The sequence below is a fragment of the Coturnix japonica genome, chromosome 36 (assembly GCF_054131305.1).
Source record: "Coturnix japonica strain WE chromosome 36, WE-NBRP24, whole genome shotgun sequence".
In the NCBI taxonomy this organism is placed as follows: Eukaryota; Metazoa; Chordata; class Aves; order Galliformes; family Phasianidae; genus Coturnix; species Coturnix japonica.
This window is the reverse complement of record NC_140698.1, coordinates 319873-346817: the sequence shown is the minus strand read 5'-3', so window position 1 is coordinate 346817 and position 26945 is coordinate 319873. Positions and strand designations below refer to the sequence as shown.

General features: G+C 49.8%; 3 protein-coding genes across 4 annotated transcripts; all 3 read right to left on the bottom strand.

The window, feature by feature from the left end:
* Positions 1-1938: 1938 nt before the first annotated feature.
* LOC146755029 (testis-expressed protein 264 homolog) lies at positions 1939-13551 on the bottom strand. The gene is made up of 4 exons (XM_085526412.1): positions 13471-13551; positions 12258-12548; positions 9065-9286; positions 1939-2091 (listed from the first exon to the last, which is right to left on the bottom strand). Exons 2-4 carry the CDS (start codon positions 12534-12536, stop codon positions 1954-1956), a joined length of 639 nt encoding a protein of 212 aa, XP_085382538.1. The 5' UTR covers positions 12537-12548; positions 13471-13551; the 3' UTR covers positions 1939-1953.
* A 1394-nt stretch (positions 13552-14945) lies between these two features.
* On the bottom strand, positions 14946-17288 carry LOC146755028 (E3 ubiquitin-protein ligase PHF7-like). Its single transcript, XM_085526359.1, has 8 exons — positions 17246-17288; positions 16888-16979; positions 16710-16796; positions 16340-16464; positions 15988-16150; positions 15790-15896; positions 15500-15610; positions 14946-15348 (listed from the first exon to the last, which is right to left on the bottom strand). Exons 1-8 carry the CDS (start codon positions 17286-17288, stop codon positions 15012-15014), a joined length of 1065 nt encoding a protein of 354 aa, XP_085382485.1. The 3' UTR covers positions 14946-15011.
* A 572-nt stretch (positions 17289-17860) lies between these two features.
* LOC146755027 (kinesin-like protein KIF20B) lies at positions 17861-20678 on the bottom strand. 2 transcript variants are annotated; one of them, XM_085526399.1, is made up of 4 exons: positions 20559-20657; positions 19704-19830; positions 19021-19163; positions 17861-18009 (listed from the first exon to the last, which is right to left on the bottom strand). In XM_085526399.1, the coding sequence occupies exons 1-4, from the start codon at positions 20595-20597 to the stop codon at positions 17929-17931; spliced, it is 390 nt and encodes a 129-aa protein (XP_085382525.1). In that variant the 5' UTR covers positions 20598-20657; the 3' UTR covers positions 17861-17928. The 2 variants fall into 2 exon arrangements, with proteins under 2 accessions (XP_085382525.1, XP_085382526.1); XM_085526400.1 differs by lacking the exon at positions 17861-18009 and adding an exon at positions 18362-18447 and having other exon boundaries at positions 20559-20678.
* Positions 20679-26945: the final 6267 nt, after the last annotated feature.

The following is a 26945-nucleotide window of genomic DNA, read 5'->3' as shown; positions in this document are numbered from 1 at the left end:
CAAGCTGAAAGTGAGCCACCAGTCAGCCCTGCAGGAATGGTGCTGTGTGCCACATCCTCCTCCTCTCCTTGCACGCCCCACGCTCAGTGTGTCATCCTGCCTTAGCTCACACCAGGAGCACACTCTGCCACCAGACCTGCACTGCTCCTGGCACTGCAGGGCAGCACTCCTCAGTAGGACAAGAGTGGGCTCTGTCTCTGCTTTCCTCTCCCCTCCAAAGCCCTTGGAGCTGCAAAGCATTGCACAAACAGAAGATACTGTGACCAAGAAAAATGAGGGCTGTGGGAGCTGCGAAACGCCCGGCTCGAGCAGGGAGAAAGTTTTTCATTTTCACCTCTGCAGAAGCAGCCCGTCATGCAATTTACATCTCGCCCTCCCGGTGCCTCTGGGGGCCGAGGAGCTGGGAAGAGGCTGGTATCAGTGTGTCTGAGCCATGGGACCAATCCCATGTGGATTGGGGGGTTCACAGCTCTTGAGATGCAGGAAACAGCCCCCCAGGGGGACTGAGAGCTGCTGGGAGCAGCATGGAACCATGGATGCTCGTCTGCAGGACGGACACAGAAATCCCAACCCTGCCTTCCTCCAGCCTTGCTGCACAGACACACTCAGAGCCTCTTCTCCCCTACTCACACAGTACCTGCAGGAAAAACCCTGCAGCATGGCTAGCACTACCTCCACCTGCAAAGAAGAGACCGAGAAAGAGCTGGTGCATGCATCCCTGTGTTGCTAGGGACATAACTCATGCCCTCCACCATGGGACCTTTACCCACAGAAGGAAGAGAAGACAGAGCACATAATTCACAGCGAGGGGGTCCTCCCAGCATCATGGGTATTGGTAGCAACTAGTCCTGGAGCAGAGAGTTTCAGAAACAAAGCAAGCATTGCATTTGAAATAAATTTTCTTCCCCAGCTTCCTAAAACTCATTGCCACCCCACTCTGCCTTGTCCCAGCAATGGGAGCCATTTCTCTAAGGCTTCCTGGAGCTCAGCTTTGTGCTTCACACTATGCTCCAGCCCAGATGCCCGGACCACAACCTTTCCTATCTGTCCTTCTCCCACATCACTTCCACATGGCAGCTTTCTGAAGGGGACTTCCACTGGAAAGCTCAAACACCAGGTTTTCATTATATGACAAGGAATCTGCATAAAGCCACATAACCTCTTCTCACTCAAGGAACAAGCTCTGCATTTCTGCTCCCATCCCCATTACCTTCATTGCTGCAGGAGCACACAGCCCCAAGGCTCAGAGGAGCCCACAGGAGGTCAGGACCACAGCTGGAGGTGCTGCCTCCACTCAGCAGCGCAGCTCTCCAGGGACCAGTGCTCTCCTTTCAGCCCTCAGAGGATGCTTTTTCAGCATTAATCACAAAGCCGAAGAAGAGGTTGACGCGATGATTTCTGCCATCACGGATGACTGGAGAGGTGCTAAATTGCTTTGCTCTGTTGCCTTGGCAAGGCTGCCAGGAGCAGCAGCTGTGGCAATTTCTCTGCCTCGCGTCAAGGCAGAGCCTTCCAGCACCTGGTTGGGGAAGGATTCATTGCTGGAGACTCCCACCCTACATGGGGCATTACACGATGAAAAGGAGCCATTCTGAACCACGCATTCACCATTAGGCTGAGATAGATCTACAGCACAGCAACACATCAGCCATGGGATGCCCAGCAGATCCTTGTTTCTTGTGGCAAAAGACCTTCCATGGCCAACTCACAGCTGAAAACCTGAAGAGCTCTTAGCCCAGGTCAATACTGGTACCAACCCACATGGATTTCAGATCTGACATTTGAGTTTGCCCTTCCACATCATGAACAACGCTCCAGTTCTGACATTTTCAGTCCTCTCACATCCCTCATGAAACCCTTTTAGCTTAAAACTAAAGCCCCAGTGATATTTTGGGAGCACGAACTCCCAGCTGTGCCTTGCTGCTGCCTGCCCACAGCCACAGGAGATCTCAGTCACCACAGCTCAGATCTGGGCTGTCTTCTCTGAATCTCAGAGCTCCACAGGCTTTCTGGAGGGTGTGCATCCCTGGCTGCTCTTCCACACCTTGATGTCAGCAGGACACACTCAGGACTTGTGTCACATTCACATCCCTGGAAAGAAAATGGCACAATGGGATAAATACCCTCCTGTCCTTCCCCACCTCCCAGAACAACCTCATCATTTTGCAATGCTCCCAGGTCCAAGACCTTATGGAAGACATTTCATGATGAGCTGAAGTCAGTCAGCCTCACAACACTCCTTCACAGACAAGAAAACTGAGAAGGAGAAGGTTTAGGGACTTCACTTTGCTGAACTTGTGCAGACCCAGCCACTGGCACAGAGCAGAGCTGGGAGGTGAGTGCCCAACTCACAAACACATTCTTGGTGAACAAAACAAGTCCTTCCCTCCACACCGACAAGAAATTCACATCAGCCTACTGTGGTCCAGCAGTGCTGGGCACACAGCACTGGAATGCTGTCACAGTGTCAGTGCTGGAGGGGAGATGAAGGTGAGAAAAACTTCCATCCTACATTCTCATAAGGCCAAGCACACCTTCAAAACACCTCTCCCAGAGTACAGCCCCCTGCCCCATATCCCTGCCAAGCCCCAGGCCCACAGCCTGTCAGTGTCAGCACTGGTCTCATCTCTACCATCAAGATGTACTGGACATGCTGAACCATCTGTGACTCTCTAGAACTTTCTTCCTATTTTGATTTGATGCACGGGGACCACTTTACCAGAAGCATCCAACCATCCCCTGTATTCCTGGTGCTGCCTCCCAGCACACGTGGCTTCACGGGAAGTGCTGGGAAGAAAACTGCCAAGGCTCAGGACTGGGGTCACTTCAGCCACCAGGCACTGCTCATCCCTGCAGGACAAACAGGAGGGGACAAGGGGACATGCACTGGTTCCCAGCTGCAGTATGACCGGCAGCAGCCAACCCACACAGCCTGCAGCCCCCGGCGCTTGCACAAAACAAGTTGGTATTTTACAGGGCTTCATTTGCAGAGCATGAAATAAACAAACAAAATCAGCTGGGAGAAGGAATTTCAGCAGGAAAATGTCACAATAATTGAGCGCTCCATGCAGCTGCCAGCCCTCTGACCCCAGCTCCTCTTGCACAGTCCCATAGAAAGGATGCTCTGCGGTTCTGCCTTTAGAATGCAGACGGGCTGGGATGGGAACACAGCTCTGAAGACAATCATTTATAATAACAAGCAGAAGTTTGACCTTGGCAAAGCTGAACAAAGCCAGAAGCCGTAGCAACAGGGGTAAAGGAAACAAAAGGAGAAGTGGGAGACGCACACACCCATGTAAGGTGCTGGCAATGAGACCCAGCTGTGGGTTCCCTCTGCAGACAGAGCAGGTCACACGAGGGAGGATGCACCCTGAGAGGCATCAGCACCCCACAGCAATGAGACCATGGCTGAAATCAAGTGTCCTCTCCTGCAGGTGGCACTTCAGAGAGTCTCCTGAGCTCAAAATGGGCCAAAAACAGGCACCCAGAAGAGACTGGAAAGTACATCAGTGAGGTTTTACAAGCTCTGTACATTTGATTATCAAAGAGAAGAGATGACTGCATCCTAAACTATCTCAGCCGACAAGGGGAACAGAGCTCAGCTAACAGGCGCTTCAAGCCAGTGGGTAAAGGAGTAATGAGGTTCCCTGGCTAGCAGCAGAAACAAGGCATGAGTGCAGCCTTCCTAGCAGCAAGAGCAACACCTGGTACATGGACTTGGGAGCACCCTGGGGTGCCCTGAGGATGGAGTAAGAGCTCTGTGGTACTGCAGAGTGTTTGCTGGCTTGCTGCACACTGCTGGTACTCAGGAGTTACAGGCACAGTGAGAGCACCTCTCCTCCCCTGCTCCACATGCACGCCAGCCTTGGTTAGAGCACACACCTCTACCAGCCCAAGTCTCCTACCCAAAATCCCAGGGAAAGAGGGCTGCTGGCTCCTACAAGCACCTGGGGCTGCAATTAGCGCCTGTCTGGCTGCCCACGGAGCCCTGGGGACAGGCAATGCTAGGCTGCCCACTGTGCAGGGCTCGCCAAAGCAGTGCATGCAGCCTGCTGCAGAGAGCTAATTAAACCTGAGCCAGAATAAACACTGCTTGAAATGGCAGGAGGTCGATGTTTAATAACCAGCTCCCTGAGCTGCTAAGGATGGTCACCCCAGAGATGGGCTCTGTGTGGGCTCTCCATCACCATCCCAGAGTGGCTGAGGGCACCAAAGAACAGCCGTCACCATGCTCAGGACCAAGCACGGAGCCAGGAGTGGGCTCAGGCCCCAGCAGGACAGACCCCAGCTGTCACCTGCCCTAGGCACAAAGCCCTGGCCCTGAGACACTTCAGCCACCCCGTGTCCTGCATTGTGCCAGCCCAACTGCCTTCAGTCTCTCATGAAGAGAGATGTCTCCTTCAGATTTTACTGTTTTGTAGGCAGAGAGGTCAGGGCTGAAGCCAAGGTGAGGCGTGCACTGCAGCACAGCACCCTGTCCCACAGTCAGGGAAGGGCTCACCCACCTGATACTCAAGGGCTGCTCCCACCATCCTGCTCCACCAGCCCTGGCACCTTCCCCAGTGCACCTCCCTAATTCACTTCTCCATTCCTCAGCAATCCCAGAGTCCTTTCCCCACCCTCCCTCCCACACCTCTTCTCTCTACTTCCCCTTCTCATGACAAAACATGAACCGGTTCCCTTGCCCACTCTGCTCTGTCGCTGCCCCTCTGCATTCCCCAGATGCTGCCAGGAGCAGAGGATCCTGCACCTCACTCCTGACCCCAGCTCTCATTAATAACAGCCGTGCTGCTTAAAGTGGGCAAAGTGTGAAATAAATAAATAAAGCAGAGCTGTCTCACTGCTGTCTGGGGTCGCTCAAGGGAGCTGGGCACCGGGGGTGGGATGAAGGATGCTATTTGGAGAAGCTGTCTCCAAGGCAACCCCCATTTCCAACACAAATCGGGCACAGGTCGCTTGTTTCCATGAAAGTTTCCCCCTCTCTCCTTCCCCTTCCCCAGCCAGAGCCAGCACCACCTGCAGCTGGGAGCAAGATTACTTACGGGTCCTGGCCAGGCAGCACAGAATGGTACCAGCATCCCAGGCCAGGCTCGGGGCTCCTCCCATTGCACCCTGTGACTCACTGAGGCTGAGCAATGCTCTCTTCCCCATGAACCCAGCACAGTGGAGGTGCTCATGTTGGAGGTGTGCCTGAGGCCAGAGTGTTTGGTCTGGTCCAGATGGCAGGGACTGAGATGTGTCCCCTCCTTTCTGAACACTGCTCAGCATGCAGAGTGGGATTTCAGCTGATTATTTTATTTCAGAAGTGGCTGCTCTCCTTAGAAGCTGCAGGATGCTCCCAGCACGACCTATGGGTCCCTTTCCAGCCTCAATTCCAGGCACAGATGTATTCGCCAGCACCTGTCCCCAAGCAACGGGCTGCCCTCCCCATGTCACCAGCCTGCTGCCCCCTCCCCACACGTCCCCACTGAAGCCACACGTCCCTCACAGGGCTGGCAGCGCTCTCTACACCCCCACACTGAAGCAGCCAGCAGATCCCTGAGAGGGGACAGAAAGGACAGAGCATGAGGAGGGGGACAGGCAAGAGTACACACATCACAAAGCATGGCACAAGTGGTGGCAGCTGGTGTTTGGGCATCCCTGGGCAGACACCATCCCCAGGAGCACAGCCAAGGGCTGGCACCCATGCAGCGGTCCTGCAGCATGGCGCAGGCTGGGAGATTCACATGGTTCTCCCGCAGGGCTGGGAGTTTCGCCAGGAAAAGCAAGTTTATAAATAGTGAGCTTCAACACGAACAAACGAGAACGACGGAACTCAACAGCCAGATAAGCCGCAGGCTGAGCACCATCTCCACCCCAGCATCCTCCCCATGGAGGGAAGATGTTCCTCTTCCTTTCTACACGCAGCAACCAGGACTGTGGGAATACAAGAAAAGCTGTTCAGAGCAGCAGCTGTGGAGCAAGATAAACAGCATGGGAACCAAGGACACCTCTGCAAGGAGAAGAAGAGTCTCACAGCTCTGATTGGTTATGTGCCTGCATGGACAGTTGAAAAGTGTTTTGTAGAATGCTTTGTTGACATGTAAGATGTTTGGGAAAGTTGTAAGGGCGGATGGGAAAGTTAGAAAATAACAACTTGTGAAGGTATATAAGGGATGTGAGAACTTGTAATAAACGATTTGGATCGTTCACATCTGAGTCCGTGCCGAGTCGCTGCAAATGGCGCCCACCATGTGGAGCAAATCAACCTGCGGCTGAGCGAGCCCGGTCCGGCAGCGTCGCCCGACTGAACTTCGGAGAGACTGTTTCGCGCGCACCCGCACCGTTCTGCAGGACAGAAGGTGAGCAGTCGGGAACTATGGGGAGCTCACTAACGAAGGAGCAGAAAGTAAATCTCGAAGTATTGCGGTCAGTGTTACCGTATCAGGATAAGACTGTGTCTACTAAAGCATTAGCTACTCTTCTTAAATGGATAAGCAAAAATGTCCCTGAATTTCCAAAAACTGAGTTCTCTCTCGATGGAGAACTTTGGGACAAAATCGGCTCAAAACTCTACGAGGCTTCTCTCGCTAAAGACAGAAAGGCTGCTAAGCTGTTGCCCGTTTGGAGCCGGATAATGGAAGGGATTAAGCAATCACGACGGGAAAGAATTTATTCCGACCATTCCCTGCCGCCCTCCGTCCCAACCCCGCCGCTGCCTCTCGCTGCGGGAAGCGGCCCGTGCCCGGATCCGACTGGCGGCTCCGACCCCTCCCCGATTCGGGGAGACGAGGGGCCGCGGCCGCCCCCCTTCGCGCTCCCGCCGTTCGCTCCTCCCCCGACGTTTGCCGCGTTGCCGCCCTCTACGGCGCCCTCGCCCTTCGCTCCGCCTACGACGCTCGTCGCGCCGCTTCTGCCCTCCTCCCCCCCCACGTCATGCGCTGTTGCGTCTGTGCAGCCGGCGTGTAACGTGGATAAAGACACGGACGGATCGAAACCAGGGGATCGTTGTGACCCCGGTCCAGAAGATCCAGAAAGAGAATCGGACGCATTTCCTCCTGATGATACTTTGAAGGAAGCAGGAATGACAAATTTCCCTACAGCGTACTGTGATGTCTTAGAGCAATGCAAAAAAGAAACAATATTAAGGGGTGATGCTGACACGTTGCAGACCTTTCCTAATCAGGTCCCCCGTTTGGAATCTCTGCCTTATGAGGCAGTGAAGGAGCTAAGGGAGTCAGTGAGAACATTCGGAGTTCAGTCAGCCTTTACATACAATCTTTTGGTTGCAAACAGTGACAGTTACGCTATGACCCCTCACGACTGGAAAACTGTGTTAAGAATGATCCTCTCTCCTATGCAATACACCGTGTTTATGACTGAATATCAGCTACATAATTTGACTGATAGCTCTTTGCCTCCGATTCAGACAAATCCATGTGGCACAGCACCTCTTCAACTGTGTCAGACAGATGTCACTCACGTTCCTGAATTTGGCCGTCTAAAATATGCACCTGTAACAATAGATACTCATTCTTCTTACGTATTTTCCACAGCACATACAGGTGAATGCAGTCTCAAGATTTAGAGTTTAAGGCATTAGCTAGGATGTTGTGTGCTTCTTCTATTTTAGTAATAGATCAGATGTGTATTAAACAGGATTTGATCTAATCTAATCAATGCTAGAGTCTACAGGAATAGCTCTTTTAATGTTTTAGTACTGTTTGGTTATGATGTTATTAGCCTATTAATTAGCTTTTCTTAATTTGCAAAGACAAAACCTGGAAAGGAATCCCAGGCAAAGAGATGACCCTGTATCATAGAACGGATACCTCTTTTACATCCAATTAATTGGGATCTGAAAATATAACCATGCATCATTTTAGACAAAAGTGCATGCTAATAGAACTAAATTTGATGGTTTATTCTGTTTTCCAAGCAGGTGTTCCACTTGGGCTCTATATCACACACTGGCCATGCGGATGTGGTGTACAACTGGAAGAAATCCTTCAGACCCTGAATGCAGGAGAGAATCTGTGATGGGTGAGAGAGGAAATGTGCACCTTGAAGCAGGGGACGCCCTGCTGGCACTACCTGTCACATCCACCACCAACATGGCTTGCTGTTTCTCAAGGGTCAATAAGTATTAATGCCCCTAGTGATACTCTAGTACATTTGTCCTCTAAAATTGGTTCTTTTTGACATGATATTCCATTAAATTGTGCGATCATTAATCAATTATTAGCCCGGATAACTCAGTTGGTAGAGCATGGTTATGAACATCTTAAAAGCATTTACTGCACAAATTTTAGTGGTCATTAAAAATCAATATATCAGAGTATATAAAAATTGAAGACTTTTCCTGATCAGTTACAGATTAACACAATGGGACCCTCATGGATTTATTTTCAGGTTGCAGAAACTTAGGTTGCAGTACAAACATGTTTGTTCTTTTTAGTGGGTTTAACAGTAATGTTGTTATGTTGTATTTGACTTGTCTCTTTTTTCACTTTTAGAGTATTGTCAATCGAGGCCTTGATTGAGTTATAATGATTATGTTATTAATATAATTAGTGTTATTATTTTATAGTATGGTAGTAGCTTGTCAATAAACAAAAAAGGGGGAATTGTGGGAATACAAGAAAAGCTGTTCAGAGCAGCAGCTGTGGAGCAAGATAAACAGCATGGGAACCAAGGACACCTCTGCAAGGAGAAGAAGAGTCTCACAGCTCTGATTGGTTATGTGCCTGCATGGACAGTTGAAAAGTGTTTTGTAGAATGCTTTGTTGACATGTAAGATGTTTGGGAAAGTTGTAAGGGCGGATGGGAAAGTTAGAAAATAACAACTTGTGAAGGTATATAAGGGATGTGAGAACTTGTAATAAACGATTTGGATCATTCACATCTGAGTCCGTGCCGAGTCGCTGCACAGGACCTTCTACAAAGCCCCAGCCTACAGGTACCACGTCCCATAAGCTGCTCAGGAACACACCTGCCATGGCTGCTCTGGAGGAGGACAAGGACAGGGAGCAGGGAGAGCAACTGCTGCTCACTGCATGACACTCCTTGCACCACCACTGCTTACCTTGATGTAGGTGTCCAGGGCTGGGTGCACACGGTTGACTGCGAGATGGATGGACAGCGGTGTGGTGAACGGGAAGCTTGCCATGACCACATGGCTGGGCGTGGGGAAGGTGAAGATCTTAAAGCCGTACTTCTGGAACCTCCTGATCTGCTCTTCTGATGGCTTTGCATCCCCCTCGCTCAGGATTCGGCCGATGGCAAAGCGGCACTTCTCAGGAGACACCTGGTTTGGGGACAGAGGGACAGGGCAGCTGAACTTCATTCAAGACTCAGCAGATCAATACACGTGAAGCTGGCACCTGCTCCTCACAGTGCCTGACCCAGCCTCAAACCAGCCGTGCTCTCCAGGACAAGAGTGCAGTGCAGGCACACGCTGGGTGCTCGACACTTGGCAGCCATGCAGAAAGCACATCTCACGGCCTCCATCACAACGGGGTGGGGAAACTGAGGCAAAGAGCTGCTGTCACCTCCCTGGCAAAGCACAACCAGATCGAGGTGTCCTTTTATGTTTCATAAAAGTCCCAGCACTCAGGCTCACAGCTCATGTGTGACACACTGCAGGGACACACTGGGCACAGGGGGAGCTGCCAGCTATCCATAAAGCTTCCCAGGCTGCTGGACAGATAAAAGATGTGGTGATCAGCAATCAGGAGAGCTGCCTCCTGATGAGTGTGTCTTTCTGCTGCCTCCAGAGCCAGAGGACCACAGCCTCCAAACTCACCCTGAACAAGGCAGCACAGCTCCTCGGGCCCTGCCAGGATGTCTGATAGCAGCAGTGAGATGGACAGATGGAAACCCTGCAGCAACCAACATCACAGGGCTCTCGCACCTCCCCTGCCCCTCAAGCATCCTCTAGCACTGCATGAGCAATGGGACATCCCAGAGAGGAAATGAGCACAGAGGATAAGAGATAAAACAAGAGCAGAGAGTCAGAAGCAGCAGCATCCATCTGCAGGCAAGATGGCTCACTCTTGCCCTCATGTGCTGCAAGGAGGAGCTGCAGATGAGCTCTGTGTAGCTCGCAAGGAAAGGCTGGAACAAGGAGATACTCCACCACGGAGCAATAGCTCCTGGTTTGCTGCATCGGACAACGGACGAGTGGCATCTGTAATATAGCAAGCCAAGCTGTTCTTGGTCTCCAGTGCATCACAGGATCCCTGTTGTGGATGCAGGAAAGACCCAGCCTCCCCAAATCCTCGCACAAGAACAGATCAGTGGCAAGAAGAAAGGTTCAGCAGACACCCAGCTGCCCCAGCTATGGGGTCAGAGCAACGAAAGGCAGAGCAGACACTGGGCAGAGACCCAAGGAACCAGGAAGGTGACTGTCTCTGTTCACTGGAAGTTCTACAGCCAGCCCAGTGCCATGTACAGCATCTTCAGTGCACACAAAACCAGGAAGTGAACCTCCTCCTGGGCCACATCCCCATCACAATGCAGAGTCGAGACAACAGGGCACCTTGTTAGAGACACACCCAGGAAGATGTGTAAGGAACAGCTTCCGTATGCACAAAGCAGTGACTATCTCCCCCCAGCCTCACGGGCACTCTTAAGGGTGGGAATTAACCAGGAAGCATTTTGGCCTCATCCACCAAGTGCTGGGGCAGGGCTGGGTGCAGAGCACCAGCTTGCAAGGGATGCCAGTGCATGCCCCAAACTGAACTTGGGCAGAAGCACTGGGCTGGAGCTGAGCAGCAGCCTGCCAGCCATATCCAACCCCTGCTGAGCAGCTATTTTTGTCCCTGCCAGAGGTGGGAGAAGCCCTTTGGGTTGCTAAATATTGAATTAAAAAGGAAAAAAAAAAAAAAGAAAAAAAGAAAAAGGGAGTATTAATATTAATCTTGTCCATTGAGACGCTTAAAGCACTGTTGGCAGGGGTTCTGCAGCACTCAAAGATACCAGCAGTGTTTTCCCTGCTGCTCCCCTGCTCTTGCAGCCCTGCCTTCCCTCCTCCAGGGCCACAAGGCAGCCCACAAGCAGGGTGGCCAGAGCTGCAGACACCCAGCAGGGGCCCAGCAGTCACCTTCCCTTTCCTGCCACAGCACCAGGACCAGCAGACTGTCACACTGTGAGCACTGGGCCCAGTTCTGGTCTCCCCAGTGCCAGGAGCCCAGGGAAGAGCCACCAAGGGGATGAAGGCTCTGGAGCATCTCTCCTGGGAGGTGAAGCTGAGGGAGCTGGGACTGCTCAGCATGGAGAAGGGGAGGCCCAGGGCCTCTTGTCTGTGTCCAAAAGTCCCACATGGAAGGGGAAGAAAGGACAGTGCCAGGTTCTGTCAGTGGTGCCCAGGGGCAGGAGGAGGTAATGGACACAGCCTGGAATACAGGAGGCTCTCCCTGAGATTGCACAACACCCCCTGAGCTGCCCTGGCAGATGCATGCAGAACCATCAAAGCTCAGGTCCATACAACATTGAGATGGCACCTCCCGCCATCCCAGCCTGCTTCTTCTCTGCCACCCATCCCTCTGCAGTCACTGTTGACACTTGTGATGCACAGGCAGACACAGCCTGCAGGGCAGCACCCAGCACAGCCCTGCACCCTTCCAGCAGAAGCCCACCTGGAGGCCTTTCATCCTACAGCAAGTTCCAACTTGCTTTGCTTTGCAGTTACAGTGCTATTTCATCAGCCAAGAGACCTCACCACGAGCCCGCTGAGAGTTCAGTGAGAAGACTCAGGGGACTAAACAACTACAAGGAAGCTCAGAGAGAGCAAGAGAAACAAGAGAAGGAGTATGGATATGGATCCAGCAAACCAAAGAGACCACTCACTTTGAGATTGTCCCTGGAGGTGCTGAAACAATACAGCAGTGTGTCACCTGTAGCAACATGGTTTATTGGGCATGGTGGTAACGGGTTCATGGTTGGACTTGGTGATTTTAAAGGTCATTTCCAACCATAACGATTCTATGACTCTCTAATTCTATGAGGCACGGAGCTGGGATGACAAGCACCAGGTTCTGCCCTGTAACCAGGGCAGACATAAGGTCTGGCTGATAGAAGATGCCAGTGACAGCAAGCTTTGCTCACTTGACACATCTCCACAAGCATTATCCAAGAAACCCTCAGCTTTCAGGTGCCTCGGCACACAGATCACCCTCTGCAGGTCTGGAGACCTCACAAGCCCCAGTGCTCACCAAAGCAGGACAAGCCACAGGTGCCGCTTGGGACCATCAGGGGCTGCCCTGCCCCAGCCTTACCGTGTGCGGGTTGTCATAGTAAACACCAATGGAGCAGAGCTTCGAGGAGATGCTGCAGCCATCAGTGAAGAGCTGCCCCGACTCTCCATAAGGGCCCACCCGGAACTTGTAAGCCAGTGTGGTGCTGCCGACGGGCGGCGAGCCGGCACTGACCACCACCTCTGTGAAGAGTCCTGAGTAGACAGCAAAGGCAAAGATGGTGAGCAGCAGCAGCACGACCAGCACGGCGATCAGCCCAAGGAGCATCCAGTCGGACATGATGGATGGGTGGTGCCACATCTGTCCTGCGTGCTGACAGAGAGAGCAGAGAGAAAAGAGAAGGAGAGTATTAAGGCAGTGCTTGCACAAAGTGCTCAGTATATAAACCCTGCGCCAAGCTCCCCTGTTCCAGCCTGGTCACCAGACACCAATTATGTTGTTGTGGTGCCGCCCAGCAATTAAGTGGTTGTGGGGGTGGGGATAGAAAGGCACTGTCCTCAGCACCAGGAACCATCCCCAGCACCAGGAACCATCTCTCCTGGTACCAGGAGCATACAAAACAGCCTTGCCTACAGCCCGCTCCCATGGGGGATCAACAAACAGTGAGGCTGCATCATTGTAAAGAGATCATCTACACAGTGCTGGGCTGGAGATTATGGCTCCATAACCAAATAAAGGTTATAAAGGCCGTGGGCTGCAGCACAGGATTTGCAGAGCTGAGCAAGGATGGAGCTGGTTTGGGGCTGATCCCCATGCATTGGGATCAGAGCAGGAGGCCCAGCTGGAACAGCATCCCTATCACACTGCACTGCAATGCATTGCTGCCCTTCAGTCCAGGTGGCTTTTATTCATCTCCAAGTTTACAACCCAAGCCTTCCTGTTCTGCCCCACATCCCACCTCCCCGTGCAGTGCAGCAGCCGGGACACAGCTCACCTTCTCCCCAGCACAACAGCCCTGGGGAGCACATCCAAACCCAGCACAACAGAGCTGTGTGCGCCGTGCCCTCCCTCAAACCACAGCACTGACGACGAGGGTTGCTTGCCACAGCACTATGGGATTCCTGGCTGAAGCAATGCTTGAATCCCATACTGCAAATAAACACTCTGCCTCAAGCTTGCTGTGACAAACGCTTTGTCCAAGAGGAGCTTTCCACCTCCAACACTGTTTGTGCAGCTGAAGAGGAACCACATCCTGGTGGGGGGGCTCAGCACGGGGCTCACCAGCCCCACTCACCTGCGAGCCAGCCACGTTTAGCTACGAGCTGCACATGATCTCTCCCCTGCACAGCCACAGGCCCCACACCTCTGCAACAGGAAAAAAAAATACATGTCACTGCTTCCTCCCCAGCACAGCGGAGCAAAAGCAAAACCCATCGGGACGCAGAACCGCGTCCGACCGAGCCCGATGCTCAGCGCTGCCCCACGCGTGAGCGGGATTAACACCCCCCGAGCCCCTCTCCCTGCGGCCCCGCACGGGGACCCACGCGTGACAGCGAGGCCTCGCACCAGGCACGGACACGGGGGAGCAGCGGGTGCGGTTCCCCGGCGGCACCGCATCGCAGTGCCGGATCCACGCGTGATTTCCGAGGCCCGGGGCCGCCCCGCTCCGCGCACGCGTGGGATTCGCCACGTCTCTGACCCCGCTGAGCCCGGGGCGGCTCCGGGCCGTAACGGGACCCGGGCTGCGAGGCCATCCGCCCCGCCGGGCCTCCGCCAAACCCCGGGCAGCCCCGAGCCACTGCCCGCCGTCCCGGAGGGGCCGGAATGGAGCCACCCCCGCGCCGTCAGCTCGGCCCGGCCCGGCCCGACCAAACCGGGCCCGGCGTCCCACGGCCCGCACCGGAGAGCGCTGCGGCGACAACAGGCGGCCGGGCCGGGGCGGGGAGCCCTGGTAGAACACGGACAGCCCCCTTGGGCAGCGCGGCACCCACCTGGGCCGGGCAAAGACCCCGCCTCACCGCTCCGCGCCCCGGACCCGCCCCAAACCGCCCCACGTTGCTCTGACCCGCCCCAACCCCGCACGGGAGCGCGCCATGGGGCGGGGATACGGCAAGGGGCGGGGTTGCCCTATAGTTATTAGGGGAAGCTGGAGCGCCCCGCGGGGAACAGCGCCCCCTGGCGGGCGGGCGGCAGAGCGGGTGTCACCCCGAGTGATGCCGACTGTGATACAATGGGAGATAAACCACGTGAAGGAAGAACCGGGGAAATTGTTAATTGTGTCGTTTATTAGCCACAATGCCCAGCCTGGCCTCCTCCTTGTTCCGCTTGGAAACGTTGTGTCCCGCTGGAGTCGGGGCTAGAACCCAGCTCAGCATGAACCGGGCTGCGGGAAGGAAGGAATGGGTTGGGTGCTGGGGAAGGGAAGCCCGTGGATCCAGGCACTAAAGATTCCCACCTCGGGAAAGGCAGAGAAGAACAAAACTGACAGTGGCATAAGGAATTAAGTTTTATTGGGATGGATTCAGATGACATTGGATAGGAAGGGGAGATTGTACACGGCTGTCCTACGGCATCAGCAGGGCCGGCTGGTGATGTGCCGGGCCCGACGTGGTACCCGGGAGCGGCTCCGCCTCTGGGCTGGCCCTCGCCGCCTGGACTGGCTCCTGCAGCGTCTTTGGGGCTGGCTGTTGGTCTCGGCAGCCCGACGATGGAGAGGCGAGCGGCTTCGAGTCCGGGCCCACCCTGGATGTCTGGAGAGTGGCTCAGGCACCTGGGAACTGGGATCTGGCCCCGATGGTGCCTGGCTGGTGCTGCCGGAGCTGCTGCTCTCTGGTGTCATAGAGCTTTGAGATGCCTGCAGCCCGTGCTGGCTGGTGGTGTTGGGGCCAGCGCTGTCCAAGTTGGTGCTGGAGGCTGTAAGAAGAGACAGAAGGTGAATGGGACAGATCTCCAGCCACGGGGTGGGACACGTTCCCATCCGTCCTGGGCCAAAGGGACTTGAGCAATGCCTCGCCTGACCCCAGCCCAGCAGCACGTGGCTGTTTGCCTCTTACTGGTGCCCTCTCCAGCACAGCTGTCGCACTCCCAGCTGGTTGTGCCCTGACTCACGTTGGAGCAGAGACGGTGTGTTCCTTGTGCAGCACAGGAGCTGCAGAGGAGCAGCTGCCAGGGCCTGTGGAAAGCAACGGGTTGTGGCCGTGAGGACAAAGTGCCCTGAGCCGGGGAGTGCCCAGCACAGCTCTGGTGCTCAGTCTGTGCTCCCCCAGCCCGTGGTGAGGCTGCGATGCCACGCAGAGCCCCAGAGGGCAGCTGAGGTCACTCACCCCTCTCCTGACTGCTCCCTGCCTTGGGGGTAAAGGCAGCTGCTGGCATCGCAGCGTTGGTGCCGATCTCCCAGTGCTGCATAGGAGTTGTTGTCCTCCCATGTTGGATTTCTGCCAGAGAAGAGAGGGAATGTGATGAGAGCTCACTGGCCCACAGCTAAAACTAACCCATGAAATCCATCCATCCCCATCCCCATCCACCCCTGTTTCCAGCTTCTCAATGACGCTGAGGCCCATGTTAATGGCTGCCAAGGGCCAGGCATCTCAAGAGCTCTCTGAAGGACACCAACCTGAATGGGATTCGGATCCCCATATTGAGCATGTCTGGAACAAACCAGTCCCTGTCTCTGCAGTTGGGGCACTGGAAGCAGTAAATCCCTGCATGCAGGGCCTGTTCCTGCAGCAGAAACACAAGCAGTGTGGGTGTGAGCCGGGCCTGGTGCTGCTGAGCGCCTGCGGTGCCCGCAGGGCGAGGGGAGGGCTCCTACCTGGATGCAGGCCCGGTGGAACCAGGCGTGTTGGCAGGCTGGACATGACATGGTGGTATACGACCTGCTGTCATCCATGGGCTCCATGCAAATGATGCAGGTCGTGTCCTGCGCTGATGCTGGTTCCAGTACTTGATGCGGACGATGGACCCAGCAGTAGGACCTGGGGGGAGATGGAAGGGATGGGCAAGGTGAGAAGGGCTGCGAGGAGGGCAGAGGAACGGGAAGGAGCCCCAGGCCTTGGCTCTGGCTCTGTCAGGCTGCTGGGAGGTGTCACAGCGCATTCCTCGCTGCTTTGGCTGGTGCTGACAGCAGGGTTGGAGGCCCACACGACACACCTGGCAGCCCTTACCTGAACTCCCCAAAGTACTGGGAGATGCATTCACCCCCAGAGGCACAGGACAGGTGGAAGCTTCTCTCACATCCCAGCTCTGAGCAGGTGATGCTGGCCCCCGAACTGCCACAGACGAAGCAGAGCTGGAAAGAGCAGAGCAGCCCCATCAGCTGCAGGCTCAGGGCCTACGCAGCGGGCCCTGCACCTCTGGGCAGGGCACAGGATGCGGGCAGGGCTGGGTGGCACTCTGCAGAGCTGCCTGGTGAACAGGGCTGGTCTGCAAGAGCAGGGATTTCTCCTGGAGCTGGGAGGAGGGGCTGGGATTGCTTTGTGGGGACCAGGCTGAGCTCTCCTGGCACCAAGCTCCCTGTTCTGGTCCAGTGCTCACCGTCTGCTCTGCCTGCCTGATTGCACATATCAGGTCTTCATCAAAGCAACCTGCATTTCCAGGTTGACAAAGACCAGTGGAAAATATCTGTATGAGAAGTAAAAGCATGACCTTGTTAGGGCAGAAAAGAGGCAACCATTCCTTGGATGAAGTTGGCAGCAGCCAGGAGGGAACTCACCACACAAAAAGTATGGAAGCAGAATCCAATTTTCTCATGCTTGTGCCCATATATGCTCAAGTCGTCCTCCACTTGACCACAGAGCACACATGCTGGAGAGGAGAGAGTAACAGCAGTGAGCACCTTGCAGGGCCAGGTGCCCCAGGGGCCATGGAGGGGAAGGGGCACTGTAGGCCCAGCAGTGCCAGCAGGCAACCACCGCCCAACTGCAGCCCCCCTGGCCAAGGAACAGGGGGGCCCTGCCCGGAGCAGATGTGAGCCTCTATGTTCCCCCAGCTCCCCTCTCCAACACAGGCAGAACCCCAGCACCTCTCTGCCCAGTGTCGGGGAGCTGTGTGCAGGGATACTTTGCTCTCACCTGGCTCTCTGGAGCCGGTGGCCTCCTGTGTCCCCTCGGACATCATGCGCTTCAACAGCGAGCACTCGCAGAGTGTCTATCCCAGCAGTACAAGGCTTCGTCCTCTGCGTGCCAACCTATGGGAGAATCGGGATGAGGCTGAGTTGGCAGCTCAGGCCCCCGAGTGATGGGGAACCGGCCTCTGTCAGCAGCCTCAGGCAGCCCCTTCCTCCCTGCTCACCTCACAAGTCGCACTGAGCTGGGCCTGAGCCCCGCAGCCTCAGCTCTGCTCTACACCCTGCAAGTCACAATGGCTGTTCTGTGCCACCCCCTGTGGAACCATCACACCTCACAGGGCTGAGGGCACCCAAGCAGGAGGGCAGTGGCTCTTGCAGTCATCCTGAACAAGTACAGTTGTTACTGCACAATGGGTAAATAGCAATCAGTCCTAGAGATACTGTTCCTATACAGGGGAGGCAAGACAAAAATAAATAAACCCTTAACCACAATAAAATCCAAACACAGTTTAAGAAAGCTTGTGTTTATTTCAGCCTCAATGGAGCCAGTTTGAAACTGTCAGAGAGACACGGTACACCTATATACAAATTTAAGAACACAACGGAGTAACTGTTACTGTTTATTAACAACCAGTTTTAATAATACGATAAAAGTATGTCCTGAGAAAGGGGAACAAACATGCTTCTTCAAGGTTTTTTAGCTGTTCTGGATCTCAGCCGTCGCTTGATGATCAGATGATCACTTTCCTTCTTTTGTTCCTCAGATTCCTGAAGAAAACATTTCAAAAGTTACTCATCCTTTCACACAAGACTGACAAGCTCTTCTTGACCCACGCAAACATATTTCTTCCCCTAAATGGATTTCAGAATGGAATTTGCTTATTATATTTTATTCAGAAAACTATGGGATACCGAGATCATTTTAATGCAGCTTAATCACAAGGAACAAATATGGAGAATGTACAAAATCCTGTTTATCTTAAAAAAGCACACACATCTGAGGAAAGCCTGAAGGCAGCTTTCATTTTGAAATACTTGTTTTCAAAAGAGTATTATAATACTTGTTTTGTGAAACATGAAGCGTTCAGAAAACATTTTTAGCCTCAATCCCTGTAGCTATGACTTGCCCAGAATTTCAGTTCTCGGTTCAGTTCCATGTTCTCAGAACTACAGTGAGAGAAGAAATTATCTCATCTTCTTCATCCTCTAACAGAAAAAAAATAACATTTTGGTTTCTGCCCCTATCATTCGTCAAATCATCAAAAAATTCAGAGGGATATTACAGTATGGGCAAATGATCACTATGCTGAACAGAAAAAGGACTCAAATATAATTAAAAGATGCAGTTCCAACAGAGCAAGAATGTTCTTAGCACAATAGCTGCTGACAGAGTCATGAAACTGGCACATCAGATCCTTTGCAAGTTGGCTTAGACAGATCATAGTTTAAGCATACCTAAAAAGCTGTCTAAGTTGTGCTCTAGAAAAGCATGTAGTAGAATAATCCCACTCCAACACACTGAAATTATCTATGATTCCAAATTAGAAGACATCTCCGTGATTGCTACATCACCTACTTAGTAAACTGTAAGCCAGCCAAACACAGAGATCTTTGAGGACAAACTAAAACAGAACAGCAGGAAGACCAACAAGAATGACTTGGTAGAATAAAGAAATACCTCGGTACTTTCAGCCTCCCCCTGCAAATAGATGAAACCTCCAGTCTGTTTGGACTCCTTAGTAGTTTATTTTAAGCCAAGACTACAGTATAATCGCTTACCGAAGAAGCAGGTATATCTAGAGGGCCAGAAACGACAGTGGAATACAGCTTCCTTTTGGATCGTTTTGGCTTGGTCTCTCCTTCTTCAAGACTTTCAGGTTCTTTTGATTTAGGAGAACTTACTGCTGACATCAGCTTCTTGGCTAGAAGAAATTTGTTTTGATACATAAACCAATCAACTTACTGGTTTTGTGAGTCTTTAAATCAATGAATGCAAAAAAAGCTTCGTAACAAACTTGGTTTATAAATGACACGTAAAATTTAAGTGAAAATACTCAGAAATTGTATTTGTTCATCGAGGTTCTTTATTGCTTCTATAGCTGAAACAGTTTATAGGTTCAGGTACGGCAGCTTAAAGCACGCATTAAAATGGAGTATGAAAGACAATCATGGCTCAGAAGTCGCTGGAAGTCAGAAACTTCAGCAGGAGTTAAAAAACAGGCCTAACTTTCGTGCTGACAGAAGCACAAGACAGAACCAACTTTCTCTGTATACTTGTAGGTTTTCACAAATGTAATAATGAATCTCTGAAGAGACGAATAAATGCATTTACTTCATAAATCAAAGGACAACTTAACATGGCAGACAAGTTCTCTAAGAACACATACATTAATAGCCTACAGCAGAAACAAGCCATTCTACAATGTCTAGAAAACATGGAATAAAACTTATTCTACACCAACCTTTAGAGTGTATAATAGAAGGAGAGCTTTGAATAAAATCTCCAACTTTTTGCAGTGTTTCATCCTTCTTTTCAGTCAGTCTTGAAGCATGTACTCGCTTTCTCAGGAAGTAATCTTTTCCAGATTTCTGTTAAACAGAGATGTGAACATGTGAAACAAGAGCATTGTTTAAACTTCATTTTAGTTCAACGTTATTTTAAGTTGACATTTTGAGCTTTACAACTGACACTTCTGTTCATTATGCTGATGATACCACAACGGCAAGTAATGTAGACAATTTTATACCCTTTAGGGAGTTGTCAAAATCTCAGCTATTTCAAGGCATACGTTTCTTAAAGCTTCTTAATAAGGCAGTAGTTTCTTTAAAAGTAGCTCCCAAGCTGTGGAGTTGTTTCTTACAAAAGCTGTTCTAATTACATAAAATAAACAAACATACAAAACAGAAGACAACAGATGGGAAAAATCTACTACTCATACTCTGACCATGCCAAGGATACTGCTATCACATGTGAGCATCTGTTTTTAATAACTGCCATGCATATTAATGATATGAACCTTAGTTTAATACAAGGGCTTCACTTACAAAAGCACACGATAATACACTAAAGCTTCTCTTCCCAACTATTCAGTGTGCAATATCCTTCCCTCCAAATCATTACACAGTACAGCCATTACACGCTCTGGGGACAGACTGACTTGCCCTTTGGTTAGCTTATGGAATTTAATAGGAAGAGCTCATAAGCATGTAAGATTCCCATTCAGGTATACACATAAGGATAAGACACTGCTTCTTTCGTGTGACCACACAATTACAGGAAGTCCCAAGCTAGCTTCAAAACTAGAACAAAAACCAACCATTTTCTCGTCACTTGCAGAGGGTGAATTAAAAGCCATGACAGATTTTGTATTTTTCGTGTTCTCACTTTTCACAAAATCCTGGGAAAATAAGACAAGTTTCAGCCATGATTCTTTTGGAAAGAAAAATTGATGTCACAAAAGTGAACACTTTAAACACTTTTGCTAATAGTAGGGAAGTATTTGCTAGTGGTAACTATTCCACTGTAAATCAAATAATAAATAAGCATTCAGTTATAAAAACAGGACATTAAGATATCAGTATTAGACATGTCATGATGTCTAAAAAGCTGATTTATGTCTACAGGTTTCAAAGAAAATACACAATGGAGTTAAGAGAAATTCCCTTCTCTTAAACCATTATAACTGAGCTTGGCTATTAGTTTTGTTCATTAAAGCAGTTCATTGATTAAATTCTTCAACTACTTTACTAAGGTAGAAATAGCATTTTTTTAATGCTTAAATGAGAATGGTAAAAAGGCACCAGATATTTTGTTTTCTGTTGGGTCTAGGTCATACCTCATCCATGTCATCACTTCTTTTCTTTTTTGCCTTAGGCATTTTCACTCCTAAAGGTATCATGCTGCCGTGCTGCTTTATCTCCGTCTTATCAGGTTGCAGAGGTGTCAGTGGGATTTCCAGCTCCGGTTTTGGGAACCGACTAGTTTTGCCATTTTCTGCGGACACTCCAGAAGAGTCGAGGACAGTTTCCAAATGCTCCTGATAGCACAGAAGAATTTTAAGTGCAAGTGTTAAGGTAGCCATGAGATTAAAAAGCTATAAAGCATCTGGAAAAGAATACGTAAGCATTCAATTTTCCTGCTGTAAGAACACTTGCAACAGAAGGAGTCTATTTCAGTTACAGCAGAGTTTTGCCCTTCTTTCCTAGAACTTGTTACATTTAAAATTATTTCCAATCTATGATCACAAAAATAGTTCTCCATGTTAAACTGAGCCTGACCTTTGATTTGGCAACATCAGTGCCAATATCACAGGTATAGAAACCTGCATCTGACTTCTCGAAGTCATGGATAAGGGGATATAGGGTCTTCCCAGACTGTACCAGCTCATACTTGTTGCCAGAAGTGAGCAGAACACCGTCCTTCTTCCACACTGGTTTGACCTTCTCTTTAGAGACTTCGCATTCCAATTTAATCACACCCCGCTCCTCACCAAAAACATCATCCAAGGACTTCATGAAGACAGCAGGCTTCTCTGCAATTAAAAGGGCAAAACAGAACAATGTGATACAGAAGTTGAGACATTTCCAGTTGCTTTCAGATTTTTAAAGAGGGATAAATAAATCTTTACCAGCACTGACAACACCAATATAGAACATAAAGCGGTTTCATGTGTGTTGACTGAATGCACTTAATGGAATTCTGAACTAATCAGTAGGAGAATACAGGGAACAGGAGGGACAGCCTGCATTGCCGTGGGTGGGACTGATATCATATGAAGTAATTGGGATGCAGCTCTTCTAAAGCTGGAGAGCTGGCATTGCCCTCACATGGAGCAGAGCTCATACAGCAGGCCACAGGATTAAGAGGATAAGCTGCTGAACACTTTTGATTTTCCTGTTTTATTGACTCCTTTTATCTATCTTCTATTTCACACATCAGATGTTTATACTGGGGAAAAAACTTCCACCAAATGCAAAAGAAAGGAGAAAGAGGAAATCCTTCAAACTCTGAGCGCATAGAGTAAAAGAGCTTAATTGCTGGGGAGAGCAGATTAGAATCACAGTACCCTTAGAATTGGAAGAGACCCTTCAAGGCCATCTAGCCCAGCTCCCCTGCAATAAAAAGGGACATTCACAGCTAGATCAGGTTGCTCACAGCCTGGTCATTAGTCATCCCAGAGGCAAAACACACACTGAATGATCTCTCCCTGCAGTCATAAATCCTTGGAGACAACAGCATTGACACTGCATGTTACTGAAGCAGTAAAAGAAACTGCTCTTGTAACTCTCCTTGAGCTAAATAAAATGATGATAAAAAGCAATGGAATGCTTTGGCAGGACACCAAAACCATCCTCCTTCGTTGATATCTGCTGCAATGGAACCTTCCACTGGAAGAAAGCCTCTGATGACTTGTCACCCCAGAGAGGTCAGCTTTAGAAGCAGGATTGCTTCACAATAGAATGAACTGGAGCTCCTTAGCATCTCTTACATCCAGGAGGGGTGTGATCAGACCCACCTATCACCTTCAGGCACGCGCTTCTGACACCTTGTCTGACTTCACTGTCACTGTGCCAGCATCCTCAGGCTTAACCTGCTTCATTGTCAGTGTGCAGCAATTGCCAACGTTCTTGATGTCATTGTAATTGTTGGTGTAAAGGAGGTTGCCATTCAGGAACCATTCCACGTCCTCGTCATCATGGGACAGCTTGCAGGAGAAGACAGCAGAGCTCTCTTCTTCAATTTCTACATCCTGCAGGTGCTTCGTTACTTCTACATTGCGGGCTGTGGGGAAACAAGGTGAACTGTTACCACTGTTACTATAAATCATACTGGGATGTGGTAGAATGGTTGGACTAGATGATCTTTGTGTAATCTTCTCAGTGAAGATTATACATTTATAAAGTTAGCAGGAGAGAACGGCAGAAATCAACCTCAAGAAGAGAAATCTGAGGTGAAATAGGACATGGAAGAGGCCACCCTCCCTGCTCATACCTTCAGCTGTCAGCGTGGCCTCAGTCTCTGCAATTCCTGCCTTGCACTTGTACACACCAGCATCATCGGGCTTCAGCTTCAGAATCTTGAACCTGCTGAATGCTTATCCCTCTTGATCTTGTACTTCTCAGAGGGTTCGATGGCTGTGTGTCCCTTGAACCATTTCACAACCTTTGGAGAATGCCTGAAGTCACAGGACAGGATGACAGAATGACGTTCCAAAGCTGTCTTGTCCTCCAACTTCCTGGTGATTTCTATATGGTAATCTGCAAAGCAGGGGTGGAAGAGAAGAAAGGATGAGGACAATTGGAAGAAGAGGAAAGTCTCTTGCGTGTATTCCATTCCAATTAATGTCATGTTCACAATGGTTCTTTGAACCACTCCAAAGATAAAACAAATGATTGTCTATAGGGAATGCCATTGACCACATTTCTATAAAGTAATACTGTATATTATCTACCAAATGCAAGGTCCAGCTCTTGTTCTGTGCTTATTAAATTGCTCCCAATTGTTGAGGCTTTTATTCAAATAAGAGTGAGTTGAAAATATAACAAGTACTTTAGGATGTGAATGGAGACTCTTATGCTGGGGACAACAGCAGATAAAAAGCCTGCAAGTTTCTTTCAGATGAAATCAATGACAAACTGCATCAAATTTAGGTGCTACCAAACTTAACCTTGTCTAGTTCAGAAATACAATTAATTTCACCTGATTTGACTTCTTTGGTATAGCCAAGGACAAAACCTCAGCTCTGTAGATCTGAATAGTAAGCACATCACAGCTATTCAAACAGATCTTTGCACAGTGCAGTGTTTTCAAAGCCTGGATATGTTACCTCTGACAAGCAGATTGGCTGTGGATTTGGATTTGCCAATTGAGAACTGAATGGTGCTTGTCATATCAGTGGTGGTTTTCGGTATGGTCAGCTGGTGGATGGTGCCTTCTTGCTGCATAATCAAGTTTCTGCCAGCCTGTAAGACTTCCCCATGTAGGAATACCACTTGGGAGGTTTCACAGACGGAATGGATATCTCGCATTCAAATTTGGCTTCTTCAGGCTCAGTCACATAGTCATCACACAGCTCCTTTACTAGATTAATGGATTGCTCTTTAAGAAGGATGGAACAAGAGAAAGCAGGGATTTAGAAGGAATGTAAAAAACCCTTACATTATCACCCTACTTACTCACGTCAGCATTACTGCACATGAACACTACACCTATCAGCTCAGAATGCCTTGAAACATCATTAAAAAATAATAGAAAGAAAAGAATGTTGTTAAGAAGTCAGTCAATAAGATTGACAACCTGAAAAGAGCCCAGATCTTCTGATTCCCAGTCCAACATCTAAATCAAACCATGACCTTCCCATCCCGATATCAAACTCCTCGCATTACGAAATGGAAAAGAGGTTCATTGAAACACGGACATTGATAATTACTTTGGTTAAATACAGCAACTTAGCTCTGAACAACAAGTTTTCACCTAGTAAAGGTCTCTGTAGCTCAAATGTAATGACTCTACTTAGGAGAAATTCATTTTCCAGGAAGTTCTTGCCCTTATAATTTTAACAGTGGCAAAGCTGGGGACTGAACTCTTGAGTAGTGTGCTAACTCAAATGTCTCCCTTTTCTTTATCACACTTAACATCATATATATACCCTAACATTGTATATATTAAAAAAAAAACCAAAACCCTGTGTTCTTTTCAAACAGCAAGAGAAAATGAAGAAAAAGTCAAGCTATGTTTTTTATCCCTCAACGTTCAAACACAAATCTGAAGTCTAAACGTAGAAAATCAACCTCCTAAGAAAATAATCTGTTTTACTTAGCAAAAGTAAATTCCAAAAGAGAAGCTGGATATTTTGTGGGCAGAAAGGTAGGTAGGAGTTTTTATTTCTGTGAAAGGCCCTGGTGGTGTTTAACTTCCTTGACATTAAAGCAAAGGATGTTAGCTCGTTTATAACATAAGATAATTTAATCAAAATCGTCATCAGAAGCATAATTACCTTTAACTGTAAGATGGGCACGAGATTTTGCCTTTTCTGCTACAGATTTTATTTCTGCTGCATCCTTGACTTGGACACGTGTGTAAGTCAGCGAGTAGCTCTTTCCTGAAGCAGAGAACCACAGAGTCACTAAGGCTGGAAAAGACCACTAAGGTCATCTAGTCCAACCGCCAGCTCATCCCTACCAAACTGTGCTCTTGAGAGCAAACCCACAACTACACTTGGCTTCCTTGAGCAAAGAGCTCTGAGGCACATGGCCAGGCTGAGCATCATCCATCTGGTTTCACAGCATCACTGCCTGTTCTCATGTCAATGAAACCACCCATTCCCCCATGTCCACATCCCCACCAAAGCGTAATCTAAACATGGCTTCTACAAGGACTGACCAAATGTGGCCGCCGTCACCTTCAAAGTACCTGATACAGAAGGATCACACTCACTGTCAGACAAAACCTCTTTGGAGAGGTTAACTGACTGCCCTGGTCACCCCCACGTTGGAAATAACTGCAGTCATTTCCTACCTGCTCCCAGCAGTGTGGGATGGTGGGATAGCATCACACTTCCCACACTAAGCATCCCACCATGTCACTTGTTCCACCTAAACCTCAGTCCCAAAACAAAAGGGGAACTCGCTTCTGAACCCTCTTCACTTCATTTCAGATGTCTTATATGCTTGATCTCCAACCCACCCCCCACTCAGGAGAAAGATCCCCCTCTTACACCCTACCATCTTGCCGCATTCTGATGTTGTCATCAGCCTTCAGCTTGTCGTCATCTTTGTACCACTGGCTCTAAACCTCATCGTGTGAAATCTCACAGACAAAAGATGCACTCCCATATTCATTCACTTCCACATCTTCCAGTGCTTTAACAATCTTGATATCTCCAGCTGTGAAATACTAGAGATATATTTGTCAGGGTATTTCCAGAACTGAGTGCAGCATCTTTTCCTTACACATATTTGCATAGAAAATAAGTAGGATTATGTTTTATTCTAAACCATCATCCATTCCTGAGTCATTTCCCTTTTCAACACAGTCAATGCATTATTGCCCTTGAACTTAAAGATAGACTTACTAGCTACAATGGAGCTCCCTGCAAACAGTTTTCATGGAAACCAGAATCTCATTTATTCTAAAACCTTTCCAGCAAAATTAAGGGTAGAAAAACAATAGAACTGAATGAATCTTTAAGGTCATTTAGTTCCAGTCCCTCTGCTATAGGCAGGGACACCTCCCTCCAGACCAACTCTTCTCCTCAGGGTCAAGGCTTCTCTCAAATCATTCTCCTCTAAGCCTGTGCCTGTGCTTGGGATTGCCCTGACCCAGGTGCAGGGCCTTGTACTTGGCCACACTCAAGTTCATGAGGCTGCCAAGGGCCCACCTCTCCAGCCTGTCCAGGTCCCTCTGGGTAGCATCCCTTCCCTCTAGCACATCAACAGCACCGCTCAGCTTGGTGTCATCTGCAAACTTCCTGAGGGTTCATTTGATTCCACTCTCCATGTTGCCTAAAAAAATGTTAAATAACACTGGTCCCAACACCACCCTCCATCTGGACACTGAGCTATTGACTGCAGCTCTCTGAGTGTGACCATCCAGACAGTTCCCTATCCTGCAACTGGTCCATCCATCAAAACCATTTTTCTCCACTTTGGTGACCAGGATGTCATGCAGGACAGGATCAAATGCTCTGCACAGGTCCATGTAG

Bases quoted from the DNA above. Each gene is read 5' to 3' on its own strand.
- LOC146755028 (XM_085526359.1), bottom strand. From the start codon at position 17,288: ATGTCCGAGGGGACACAGGAGGCCACCGGCTCCAGAGAGCCAG. The intron at 16,797-16,887 runs GTGAGTTCCCTC...CTTCTCATACAG, and splicing joins GCTTCCATACTTTTTGTGTG to ATATTTTCCACTGGTCTTTG. The intron at 15,897-15,987 runs GTAGGAGCCCTC...TTTCTGCTGCAG, and splicing joins TCCACCGGGCCTGCATCCAG to GAACAGGCCCTGCATGCAGG.
- LOC146755027 (XM_085526399.1), bottom strand. From the start codon at position 20,597: ATGGCTTTTAATTCACCCTCTGCAAGTGACGAGAAAATG. The intron at 19,164-19,703 runs GTTGGTGTAGAA...AATTTCTTCTAG, and splicing joins TTCTATTATACACTCTAAAG to CCAAGAAGCTGATGTCAGCA. The intron at 18,010-19,020 runs GTAAGCGATTAT...TGTTTTCTTCAG, and splicing joins TAGATATACCTGCTTCTTCG to GAATCTGAGGAACAAAAGAA.
- LOC146755029 (XM_085526412.1), bottom strand. From the start codon at position 12,536: ATGTGGCACCACCCATCCATCATGTCCGACTGGATGCTCCTTGGGCTG. The intron at 9,287-12,257 runs GTAAGGCTGGGG...TCCCCAAACCAG, and splicing joins ACTATGACAACCCGCACACG to GTGTCTCCTGAGAAGTGCCG. The intron at 2,092-9,064 runs GTAAGCAGTGGT...TTTTCTTTCCAG, and splicing joins CCCTGGACACCTACATCAAG to GGATGTGAATGTGACACAAG.